General features: G+C 35.3%; 1 protein-coding gene across 1 annotated transcript in view; it reads left to right on the top strand.

The window, feature by feature from the left end:
• Exo84 (exocyst 84) overlaps positions 1-12,948 on the top strand; it is a 78,009-nt gene that overhangs the window by 20,338 nt on the left and 44,723 nt on the right. The window contains exons 4-5 of the mRNA XM_069843305.1: positions 5,330-5,472; positions 10,686-10,839. Of these exons, the coding sequence (XP_069699406.1) occupies positions 5,330-5,472; positions 10,686-10,839 (297 nt within the window). The remainder of the gene's footprint in view (positions 1-5,329; positions 5,473-10,685; positions 10,840-12,948) is intronic.

Consider the following 12,948-nt stretch of genomic DNA (forward strand, 5'->3'; position numbering starts at 1 on the left):
CCTACGTAAGTAACGTCTTCTCCCATTATTGACTGACGAGTAGGAAGGAGGAGGTGAATAGTATACTGTGTCACTCTTTATGATTGACGCATGCGCAGACCAACGGAGTTTCTGAGTTGTTTCCCTATAACATTATGAAACAATTTGCCAGTGCTATAATAGCCTATTTAATGTGTCGTGAAAAACAAGTCATATATGAGCCTTGTTGTCAGCATCTTGGAGCACAATACCACATCACACATTGGACAGTTTTTGGGCTCATGTTCGGTGCCCGTGGCACGATCCCACGAGAAACTTTAAATCAACTTAAACAATTTAAAATTTCTGATGCAATGATTGATGCCATAGGATCTCATGTGTTAAAATCATCCTTAGCTATAATTAGTAATCATTTGTACCCAACAAACTTTTATTGTAAATGATGTCCTATGTTTTCGTACCATTTATCTTAATGTTTTCTTTTTCCTTTCAAATTGTCACACAATTGGTTTTAATGATTATTCTTTATGAATTGATTAATAGGCCGATCTAATCGAACCCTTATTTAGGACGGCTTTTTTATTAAAATTTTTTTTGTCATAGCAACCTCTTTCTTCATAGACCATGATATCAAAACTACCCATCATTACAAATCTCATATTATTTCTGTATTAATATTGTTTTATATTGCTGTCTTACAAAAAAAGTAGCATTACAGAATGAAACTCATTTATAATGTTATTGCATTCATAAAAGATACTCACTACGTTCGTTTCATAACTAATAAACTATAACGTTATAAACGTGTTTCATAATATTACTATTTTAATTTTGTTTGTTACTTTAATGTAACATAAGCTATAGTATTTTTATTTTATTCTCTAGCATTGTAAATGTTATAAAATTTTGTTTTTATAACATAAAACATACATCATTATTGTTCACGATCTGTAGAATATTCAGTTGCAATAGGAGTGTAGAAATATTTCTTAGTTTGAAAGAAGTGTGTCTTAATCCTGTGTTCTCTGAACATTTGATTAAAATTAGGTTGTAGAGTTTATTTTAAATTTTCCAAGATTTTGTTTTACTTAAAATAAGCAGTGTTCATTCTCCGTTCTCTAACACAGTTTAAACATAAAAATTAAACTGTATGTTGTCTGTATTTTTTCTTACATGTTTAAAAGCATGATGACAGTGGGCTTCAACAACCCAGGTGAAGAGGTTGTTTAGGCTTTAGAGCAACACAATATGTATTCCCAGCTGGTTGCAGCACACAACATTACAGAATCTCATAATTCGTGTATTTTAAAATCCACATTTTTCTGCAAAACTATTCAGAATATAGCAAAATGGTATTTGACTTGTTTGTTGCTCTTTCCTCAAGGAATCGCCCACCAGAATTAATGCCATTACTTACGGTTCACTCTGTGTACAGGGTGAATACTAAATGCTATTTTTGAAGACCAGGGCATAATAGACTACGTCAAAACAAACATAAATAATAAGGAACCACTACTCGCCAGATAGATTCCCAGACTTGAGCCATTTATACAACATAACTTTATCGACAAAAGGGTACTCTACCTCATAAGAGTGTCTTCAATGGAGGAGTGCCTGCTTCTATCTCTCCTGCACTTCTCTTGTGTGAAAACAAATGAGTTGATGTCCATATCCAGGTTGTAGAGTTAAGTGTTGTGTAAGCCAGTACAGTAGGGCTATTTTCAAGATTGCTTGTCTTTCCTCTACAATCGTTTCTGTACTCTGTTGCTCCTCTACCCTAGTCTTATTTGTTCTGGTTAGAAAAAGAAGATTGATCTTTCCTTGGAAATATCCTTGCACTTGTAACTACATCTTGACTGAAAAAAGTAAATGTGTGTGCACGTGTGCATGTTTTTTTATAATTAAGTGGAATTATAAATATTTTAATTTGTGTGACTGTGACTGACTGTTTGAAGGAAAACGTAACAGTTCTTGTAGAGGGTACAAAGAAAAATATGAATATATTTTAATAAATTATTCTGAAAACAGTTATATTTCTTAGAGGAAGAGCTTCATTACAACAAAGTCTGTCGTCACAAGATGGAAAGATAATTGTAATTGAAGATGCTCTTGCATGTATAAAGTAGGCTACATTTGAATTCTTTCACAAGTACCGAACTAGTTAAATTTCTGTTATCCTTATTATTATTTATGAAAACTTATGTCTCATTTATACAACTAAGAAATATGTGAAAATCAGTGGCAGTGGATTGAAAATATGGACTGTAGCGCATTTGCATCGAAATAGTATGAATAAATAGTGATAGTTCATTCTCTGAGGTCTTGAAGGAAATTGTAGTAAGCATTGACTACAAATTGTAGTCAATGTAGTTAATTAACGACCCCCTTTAGAATACAGAGACTCGAAGAGTTGGTGAGATGTAACTGTGTAGTAATGGAAAGCAATGATAAAATGGGGTGTCCCATAGCCACTGTGTCTGTTACAAATCTCATAGAATTTGCTGTTTCATCTTGTGAAAAACCGTTATGTGACTGACTGGGTCATAATAATGAATGAGTGGATAACTGGAACTTTGTTAGTGTATTTGTTTGTGTGCGTGTATGTGAAAGACAGAAAGAGAATGTGAATGAATTCTGAAGAATGTATGCACATGTCAAACAACATAGAATAAAATGTCAGTACCTCAAGCACTAGTCGCAGGTGATTGACTATGTGTGACATTATGAAAATAGTGAGTAATTCGTCTGTTTACAAGCAAAACACATTAAGTAAAAAATATTACTTATGAGAAAAGGATGTACATACTGTATGTGTATAGACTTAGAATTGGAAAATTAAATACCGGTACACATAAAGAGAAACAACTTACTAAAAATAATATTTTGAGGGTTCAGTTTTGTTAAGAGCTTTCAGGCGTAGTATTTCTTACTTAATGTGTTTTGCTTGTATGCCGAAGAAATTATGTATCCTACACCTATATCATAAAATAGAGCTGTAGTACAGCTACTGCGAAAGATCTGAAAGCCTCATGATAGTTGAGATTTAAACACCAGGTATTGGTTCCTGGTCAGGTGTGAAGTCCACTTGAAAAACATTTCTCTCTGTCACGTTCGCTCCATACTAGGTGCTTGTAGTGAATAGCTTTGTGTTACATTACGTAAGTGTTAAAAATATTCATTAGCATTTATAAGTACAGTAGGTGTGTGTGTATTTAAATTGTGTGTATTAGCAGAGTTATTTTAAGTGTTTATAAATTGCAATTCTTAAGAAAATGGCTCTAGTTATTTAAAAATTAATTCCAATGTATTCCAATGGATACCATCCCATTGTGGAATCCTGGGAAACGAGAATGCGGATGCTTTAGCAAAGAAGGGCAGCACTGCTACTTACAGACCTGTTACTAAATCTACGTATTACTCTGTGAAAAGATTTATTAAATCTACATACTTAGACTTCAACAAACAAAATTTGATAACAAATCGCAAGGGAAAAAATGGAATTCTCTGGATCAAAATCCACAGTTAATTCCCGATTTACCACGAAAATCGTCTGTAGCTGCATTTAGATTGGCAACAGGCCATGATTGTTTGGCCAAACACCTGCATAGAATTGGAATATACCAGTCCCCTAACTGCCCATTGCGCAACTCAAACCAAGAAATGGATTCGGAACACTTCAAAATCTGTGCTTCAGTGGCTGGCCATGATAATATCTTTGAAAAATATTGGAGTGCAAGAGGTCAAATGACTTTATTGTCAAACGCCTGGCATTAGAAAACAACAACATTTCAAAATTAAAAGGGGGGGAGAATCTTAATATTCAAACCAAAGAAGTTATGAACAATGTATTGATGTTTATGTCTAAAGAAACTTCTCAAGGAATTGAAATTCCTCTACACAAAGTTCAAGAACAAGTGGCAGTGACTAGGCACGTCCTGTAGTAGTGTCAAAAAAATTGTGACCCGAACTAGGAATATAATGTGTGGTAACGATACATTTTTGAAATGCCGGATAAGAAGAAAATAAATAAAAAGGGTGTTTTGAAATTAGATGCATTTGATTAAAATGTAGTGCGAAGGATAGTGTATGATTTTACATCTCCGAGAAATGCATTGCAACAGTCACTGCATTAAAAATTAAACTGAAAGACGCAATTGGCTTTATTAGGGGCAATACTAGTGTTAGAGCAGTGCTAAAAAACTAGGAATTTCTCGAAAGAAAACGAAAACAAGTACGTTGTCATTAGTTGAAAAATACGATATTAGGCAAAAGAGAATGAACTACTATAGGCGAATTTCAAATTATCGAGCTGAGAGAAGAAATATTATGTATCTCTGTGATTTATACATTGTGTCATACCATCTCCACAGCAAGTCTTGAAGCGATGACTCAGCATTGGTATCAAAGGGACAACTAATAACCATACACATTGCAGATGGGCAAAGGTTTCTCTTAAATGTCCTACTAATTTGGAAAGCTCTGCAGTTATCTTGTAATTAGTATTCTCAAATAAATAAAATTGGCGTCCTCTTTGTGAAAATGTTAAACAGAAATTGAAAATGATTATATGAAACGTGAGTTATTTTGTGATGACGTTATAGAACCCATTATCATAAACCTCGGTGATATCAGTGATGGCGATGGTGATGGTAATTCCAGTTGTAACAATGAAATGGCTGGATTAGCAGAGCTTGAGGACTCCAACTAGTGGCATATGGTAAGAGGTCAATGTTTTCAGTTAAATGTTTAGCACATTTTGTCGTATTCACTCAGTTCTCCCCCCCCCCCCTTCCAATGATGTCAACCAGGGTTTCAGATCTTCTGAGCGAGCTGTACATTGTAGTGTTGCTTAGACTATTACAGATCATTGTTCTTAGATGTCGTTGTAGAATTAATTTCCTAGGTACAAACCTGACTGAAGGTGATGATATTAATTGGTGATAAAAATTCTTAGTATGACTTTCTTACAGTAGTAAACTGAAATTGTAAGGTCCAGCTCATAGATTTGTTGTACCTAAGAGAATCTTGTCCCTGAATGAGAGGTGCAGGAAAATTTTAGAAGGTGTTTATTGTCCTTGGTGAAACTAACCTATGCTAAATCATAGAGACCTGTCTGTTTTTTATTGGTTGTAATGAATTATTTTATCTTATACTTCAGAAATGGAATTCAACTTTGCCAGACGAACAGAATTTTAGAAAAACCTTAGTTAACCATACTGAAGGCATAAAAAAAATTAAATTTATATCATAAATTTAAGAGCTTTTACTAACATCAAATTTTGACTTGTTCATACGATTGTGTATTGTCTTTTCCATGTCTGGTAACACTGGCTTTTACTGAATTTGGCAGACACTTTTGGAAACTCCTGGACGCACAATTCTGCATGAGGGAGACTTGCTGGAGCTGGACCCCAATGAGAACAACGCACTACAAAGGGTGCATGCATACCTATTCAGTGATGGCTACATGATAGCATCTTGGATTCCAAATAGGTATTTCTATTGATAAAGCTTTTAAACCACTACTTACCAGTGGCGAAGCTAAGGTGTAAATACTGGGTAGGCTGAAAAAAATCTGCTTACCTTGTATCTTTTTATATAGCAGATGTTTCTCGGCTTTCCTATCAAAATTTTTTGTGACACAGACCACACAAGAAGATGAAGACCACTCATTTTCACCACCAAACAGAAAACTGGTATAACAATATAATTTATTTGTCTCAGAGCACCCTGTTAACCAAGAATATTTCTTATACCATGAAAATTGAAATGTTCTATTTGACTTCCTCCATCTGCTGTTTTAACATGTAAATGTAGTGTCGATCTCCTATGTTTGTAAGCTCATTTTGTTTCATACATCCAACTTGAAAACTATTTCTCTGTTAATTCTGCAAATAATATCTCAATGTTCTCTCAGTATGAGCCATTTTACACAAAATTAATATGTAAAACACACACACACACACACACACACACACACACACACACATATGCACTTTTGATTAAACTAACACTCAACAATGCAGCACATTCTCAGAACACGAACATTGTGCAGTGTATTATATCGTGGTTGAGACTAGCCCCCCATTCTGCTACTGAATCATAGTGAATCTATACCCCTCTTCCCCGGCCTTTCCTCAAGCTTGTGAGTACCGCTGCCTGTGAGCCAGGGCATCATGCATCACTATGAGGCTTTGCTACAAGCCTCTTGCAATGTAATGACTGCCAACAGTGAATTTAATATATGGAAGAATCGAAGCAAAGCCAAGTGGTACAATATATCGTTATTACGAACTTATGCTGTTATTAGATATAATAACTCAAATATTTTGGGTAGGCTAGCCTCAAAAGCCTCTTAAGAGCTTCACCACTGCTACTTACGAAATTAAGTTTCTAGCTTACTTCACCTCCTCCTCCCTTCCTTCCATCCCAGTGGCGATTGCATTGGTCTTTCACCTCAGGTATCTCCCTCTAGAACTGATATGCTGAAAATTGTAGCTCACTTTGTTGGTGTATCACAGGAGATGAATCTACATTGCACCAGTTAGTGTCGATCATCATCATTATTAATGGTGCAATTGATGAAATACTGGCAGAGAAACATAGCATTAATGAAAACGTATATGTAACATTATGTCCACCACAATTTATTTCTCTTGGACTCAATGGGAATTGAATCCAAGTCTTCAGCAAGAAAATGCAATGTACAATGCACCAGTTTCAGTTTTTTGTTGCCTTGTAACTATGTTTTATTTTCAAAACATATAATATCAGGCACCTGACATTGTGTTGTCTTTGTCTAAATACAATAAAACCTTTTCTGGCTCTGTGACTATAGTCTGAAAAAGTTAAAAAGGTAAAGGTATCCCCGTCACATGCCATGAAGGCACTTGGGGGGCATGGAGGTAGAGCCCCGTGCTTTCCATACCTCGGCACTAGAATGAGGTGGTGTGGTCAGCACCATGCTCTGACCGCCTTTTACCCCTGGGAAAGACCCGGTACTCAATTTTAAGAGAAGGCTGAGTGAACCTCGGGCCCATTCTGAAAGTTTGGCAACGAGAAAAAATCCCGTCACCACTCGGGATCGAACCCTGGACCTTCCAGTCCATAGCCAGCTGCTCTGCCAACTGAGCTACCCGACCGCCGACTATAGTCTAGTCTGAAAACATATTAAATTATTGGATTAAACGGAAACTGTCTTAATGCAGAAATAAAAATTAAAATAAGACTTTCTACGGAAAATTTGCAATGTTCTGAAACGTATCATTTAGAAAAAATTTAGGCTCCATATATATCTACAGAATTTGTTTCAGCATATATTTGAACTTATGAATAATTTCAGTATTCATGAATTGGTGATCATTTGTGTTTCAGAGTTTGTTACCACAAATAAATGATTGTATTCAAGCAGAATCCATATCACTTGGATCATTTTATAGTTGTTTACTGCCTACAAATTCAAGCAGGTAGCTGGCTGTTCTAACTCTTGCGTTATTTTAAGAGGAGTTTAAATGTGAAACCAGCTACATTTCCTTTCTCCTTCGTAGTACTTTTGTTAATTGTTGCCTTGCTTACAGAATTCTGTAATTGCTTGATTGTTACATATTCTCTATTCTTTCCAGTTCCCGTGCTAATGATTGGCCAATCTCCTTTGGAATTCAGATTTAAATGTTACAACACTGCCTGCAGTATTCGTCTATGACTACCTATATCGAAATTCAATTGTTGGTTCCTTCTAGAAATCTTACTCAATAAGGGCTATAGGGTCCACACCTGTGGAGTAACGATTAGTGTGTCTGACCGCGAAACCAGGTGGCCCGGATTCGAATCTCAGTTGGGGCAAGTTACCTGGTTGATGTTTTTTCCAGGGTTTTCCCTCAACCCAATATGAACAAATGCTGGGTAACTATCAGTGCTGGACCCCAGACTCATTTCACTGGCATTATCACCTTCATTTCATTCAGACGCTGAATAATCTAAGATGTTGAAACAGCATCGTAAAAGCCTACTAAAAAAGGGCTACAGTGCAATAATTTACTTGAGTCTGGCAGCTGTCATTATGTTTTCAAAAACAAGCGTTGTTCTTGATCTTAACACGAGAGTAAAAGTAATTCATTATTGTCTGTTAAGCAGATAGTAAAGATGTTCAAACTCAGTAAAATTCAGAGTACGAGATTCTAAAGAATAAAACGATCATTTTGAAGCTCTGAGAAAAACTGTGCTAATGGAACAACAAAGAGAGTTAACTTAAGAAAACTGCAATTGAAGAGATTAATGAAATAGTATGGGAGTACTTTGTCATTGTCAGGACAAAAGCCACCGTGTGTCAGGTCCTGTGGTACAGAGATATGCTTAGTGTGATTTTTCAGGCTAAAGTGTTTGTGGAAAGTCTGGGAGCCAAAAATATAAATTGTGTGCAGAAAACTCTGCTTGACTATTAGAAAAATAAAGAAAAAGTGAGTAAGTTTTTGCTGTTCAATGTAATGTTTGCATATGTTCAGTTATAGTATGAATAACTAAATGCATAAGATGCATGTCCCTGGTTTAATTTTTATAGTACATTTCCACTAAACTGAAAACTGACTTTAGGAGAAAATTTTTCCAGTCCCCTGCTATTCCATTATTATACGTCATGACCTGTGAATGTAAAGATGTCTTGTTTTAAGTTCTCGAGTTTCTGAATTAATGAAGGAGAGGAATTGAACGAATTAAAAAATAAGTTTTGTCGTGATGAGGAAATTATTGTGTACTAAGTTTCTGTGATTCGGATAAGAAGGGATATGATGCAACATTAACTCCGCCTTCTCTCTGTACGTCCCCCTCCTGAAGACATCATTGAACTTGAGCATAGATTTCTTATGAAACTAGTCTGTGAATAATGTTGGGTCCATTCAGGCTGCTCTTTGTCTGTGGCATTGCACTAGAAGATCTTAATTTTCGTGCCATTAAAAGAATGTAGTTTCTTTGCCTTTCTACTTCTTCCTCTTCTGGTTCACACGGATTTAGGCTCTCGGTCTAGTCCCAGCTTCAATTCCACCGCATTCTAGGGTGTCCCACCTCTCTTCTTCCTAATGGTATATAGTTTAAAGTTATTTTTGGCATTCTTGATCTTTCCAGTTTTGTCTGTATTGTAAGATTTTATAATTGATTTTAAATACAGTATGTTTAAATCACTCCTTATATAGTCATTACAAATTCTATCTATCCTTGAGCAGCCTTTTACAGATCGTAGAAATTGCATTTCTGCTGTTTCAATAGGTTTAAAATCTTTTTGTCTGATTAACCATGATTCACATCTGTAAAGAAGGGAGCGGCATACCATCACCTTATAGAACTTTAATTTTGCCTTTCATAACACATACAATTTGAGTTTGTGATTACTGATGCATTGGCAGAGCATAAGATTATGACGTTTTTTGATTATTTATGTTGTTCTCACTGACTTTGCATCAATACATTTTAATACATTCATACACTTCACTGTTTGTAGGCTTTTAAGTTCTCCTTTTGCAATCAGGTGATAGGCCTATATCAGGGGCGAATGCTAGTCACGAAAGTTAGGCTTGCTCTTTTATTCATAGGGGAAGATGGGAGGATATAATAATTCATAATTAATAAAAATAATCAGACCCACATAAATAATTTATTTTATAATTATGAAATCATTATGAGTCATGGATCAGATGTAGAAGTTCGATATAATATAACAAACATGGCCAACAAAACAGTTTATTTAGTTTTTTCGACCCTGCCAACAAATGCATATTGTTGTATTAAGCTGCGCTGAATGAGCGCACATATTCTCTATAATGTCTGTCTTCTCTTGAATAGTCCTTCAGGAAAATGGATTTAATAATAAGGTAAATGCCCATGCGTAGTTTAAAGAAATATTAAAAGGCTGTAGTTGTAAAGTATATTCTTCTGATATGACAAACCAGTTATTGTTATAATATTGGAACTAAGGGAGTAAACTTGATTGCATCTTCGTTGTATAAGATGCACCCTGATTATAAGCTTATTCTGAGGGAGAGAAAGGATATCTAATAAATCGACAAATACAATAGACAAAATTACAGTAATTTTCCCTGCTCCTATAGACATGTTAGGTTCACTAAAAAGAAGCATGATTAATTTTCATATCGCTGGAAAAAAAAAAAAAAAAATAGAATTTATCAAGAACTCAAGAAACAAAAAATTAATAAAAATTAAAATTTCATCAATCCCTTCTGTATAAAGATGAAAGCCTAAATTTATGAAAATGTTTAGTCACAAATAGACTTCTCAAATATGTCTAGTAAATTAGCAGTAACCATATTAACTCTAATTGCTTAATGTAGTATTTACACATAGTAGTGTACAAAGAATACTAGAATGTATAATATGTATCAAACCTAAACAAAATATTAACAGAAAGCTGCTTCTAACTTGTCAAAAACTGGATAGATGAAAACAGCTACAATGTGACATTTTTGCATTATAATGGGATGTGGAAGGAAAAATGGCACAAGCCAGCTAAGCCTTCGTCATCATTGGACAATGACAGTATATTTAAGCTGCTTTGCACATCTTTGTAGATTCAACAGTTGATCTAAGATTGTTTGAATAGCATCCTATCCATGCTGATATTCTTTTCCGTACAATATGCTTGGTATAGGATTATTGCAGTTATAATCTTATGTAACACATGGTCTCTATCATGTGTTCAGACGTGGTCCAGTGCGGTACAAATTTGAAGCCATGTATGAGCTGGGCAGTCTTGCTGTGGTGAATGTGCGTGATATGGGCAGCGTGAAGACTGCATTCAAGCTGCTAGCATTCCCTGACACCCGAGTGTTTCAGTGTATCAACAATCAAAGCAAGGTAAAAATCATGTGTGTTGTTGATAAATATTTTTATTTAAAGGGAGATTTGGTATCATTGCACTGAATTCCTAAATTAAATTATTCTGTGCTCACGAATTTTACAGTAGCAGTTAATTAGTAAATAAGTTAATCAGTGTCAGTTTGATATTGTATTTTTTAAATTTGTCTTCTTGCACTGTTTAAATGCTAATTTACTTCTTAGTACATCTGTCCAGTTATTATTAACCAATTACGCGGTATTCACATTGAGATTTCTCAGATGAATCTACTGTCATGTATTGCAGGGAAGTTTCACGTCATTACTAATTTCAGAAGCCAGAGAGCACTATTCAGGATTAGGCAGCATTGCCATCTTCAACTGAAATAGGTCTGTAGGCAGATGACACAAATCAGCTTGAGAATTTTGTTTACACCATAATCGATCAAATGTCATTATATTCTTTTATATGCCTCGAATTTAGTGTGTCATATGACCTCGGTTTTACTTCCTTCCCAGAAGTTATACTTTCGATCGTTTTTATGACCCTCGGCCAGGCTTCAGTCTCTGGTACTAGAGTGCAGAGACAAACATGGAAACCATTAGACCATCTACTTCCTACCAAGTTTAATTTGGATAAATCCATACTTTTATATGATTATGTTAAATTCTTACATTTATTATTCGAGATTTTGTAAAAGGCATTACATTTTTTAACTTCTTTGAATAGAGGCAGAGATATTTGTACAAATTAGGATGAAATTAGCCCAGCTATGAACGTAAAAGTGCTTATACCCAAGCCTTTGTAATTGTGCACCTGACAGCTTTGTGTAATGTTGATAGTGAGAGATGCGACTTTGCCTCAATGCCACACAATAGCTGACGAGTCTTTTGCAGAATTCCGACACCTTACCATTTAATGCTGCGCTTTTATGCAAAGAATTCTCATTCTGTGAGCTATTATTCTCTGAACGACTTTTTTTTTGCGACATTTCACAGCGACTTATTTTATAGCACTAACACACAAATTACGTACGTAGTAGTAACACCATGTAACACAGCATGTAGCAAACTGACAACACAGCAGTGCTTTTCCTAACAACAGAAGCTGGTGATAGAAAATGTTACGTTGTGATTGGTTCAGAAGGGTACCATACAGTGTTCTTCAGTCTTTTCATGGGAAGGATTGCCAACACAAATTTAATAACAGCTGTCAAGTGCGTAGTTATATTTGCTTTGGTATAGATTTAAACCAAGGCTGTTGTCGGGAATTTTTTCTTACATTTGCCTTGATGACAAAAGAATTTTCTCTTTAAACTAACTTACACAATGGATTTGGGACTCACTTAGTCTTTTTTTTAAATATTTATTTTCTTCTTGTCACTCATTACCTCATTAGAGACAATTAATATTAGGTATCCTCCACAAAACTGGCTTCATTTATACACCGATGGATCCTTGATCTCCAGAGAACAAGGTGCCGGTGCAGGTGTTACCTGCTGTCTCTTCTCACTTTATAGATCACTTGGATATGGAACAACAAGTTTTGATGGTGAAATCATTGCAATAAGTGAATGTCTCAGGAATCTTCTATGCCACATCAATAAATTTAGGAATGCAGTTATATTGTCAGACTCCAAAGCAGCTTTTCTATCAATCGTCTCTAAACACACACCTTCATCTCAAACAGCAGAAATAACTAAAATGCTCTCTCAATTAATATCACTCAATAAAAGAATTGTATTCCAATGGATACCATCCCATTGTGGAATCCTGGGAAACGAGAATGCGGATGCTTTAGCAAAGAAGGGCAGCACTGCTACTTACAGACCTGTTACTAAATCTACATATTACTCTGTGACGAGATTTATTAAATCTACATACTTAGACTTCAACAAACAAAATTTGATAACACAATCCCAAGGGAAAAAATGGAACTCTCTGCATCAAAATCCACAGTTAATTCCCGATTTACCACGAAAATCGTCTGTAGCTGCATTTAGAATGGCAACAGGCCATGATTGTTTGGCTAAACACCTGCATAGAATTGGAATATATCAGTCCCCTAACTTCCCATTGTGCAACTCAAACCAAGAAATGGATTCGGAGCACCTCAAAATCTGTGCTTCA

This window comes from Periplaneta americana, chromosome 13, assembly GCF_040183065.1.
Source record: "Periplaneta americana isolate PAMFEO1 chromosome 13, P.americana_PAMFEO1_priV1, whole genome shotgun sequence".
NCBI lineage: Eukaryota > Metazoa > Arthropoda > Insecta > Blattodea > Blattidae > Periplaneta > Periplaneta americana.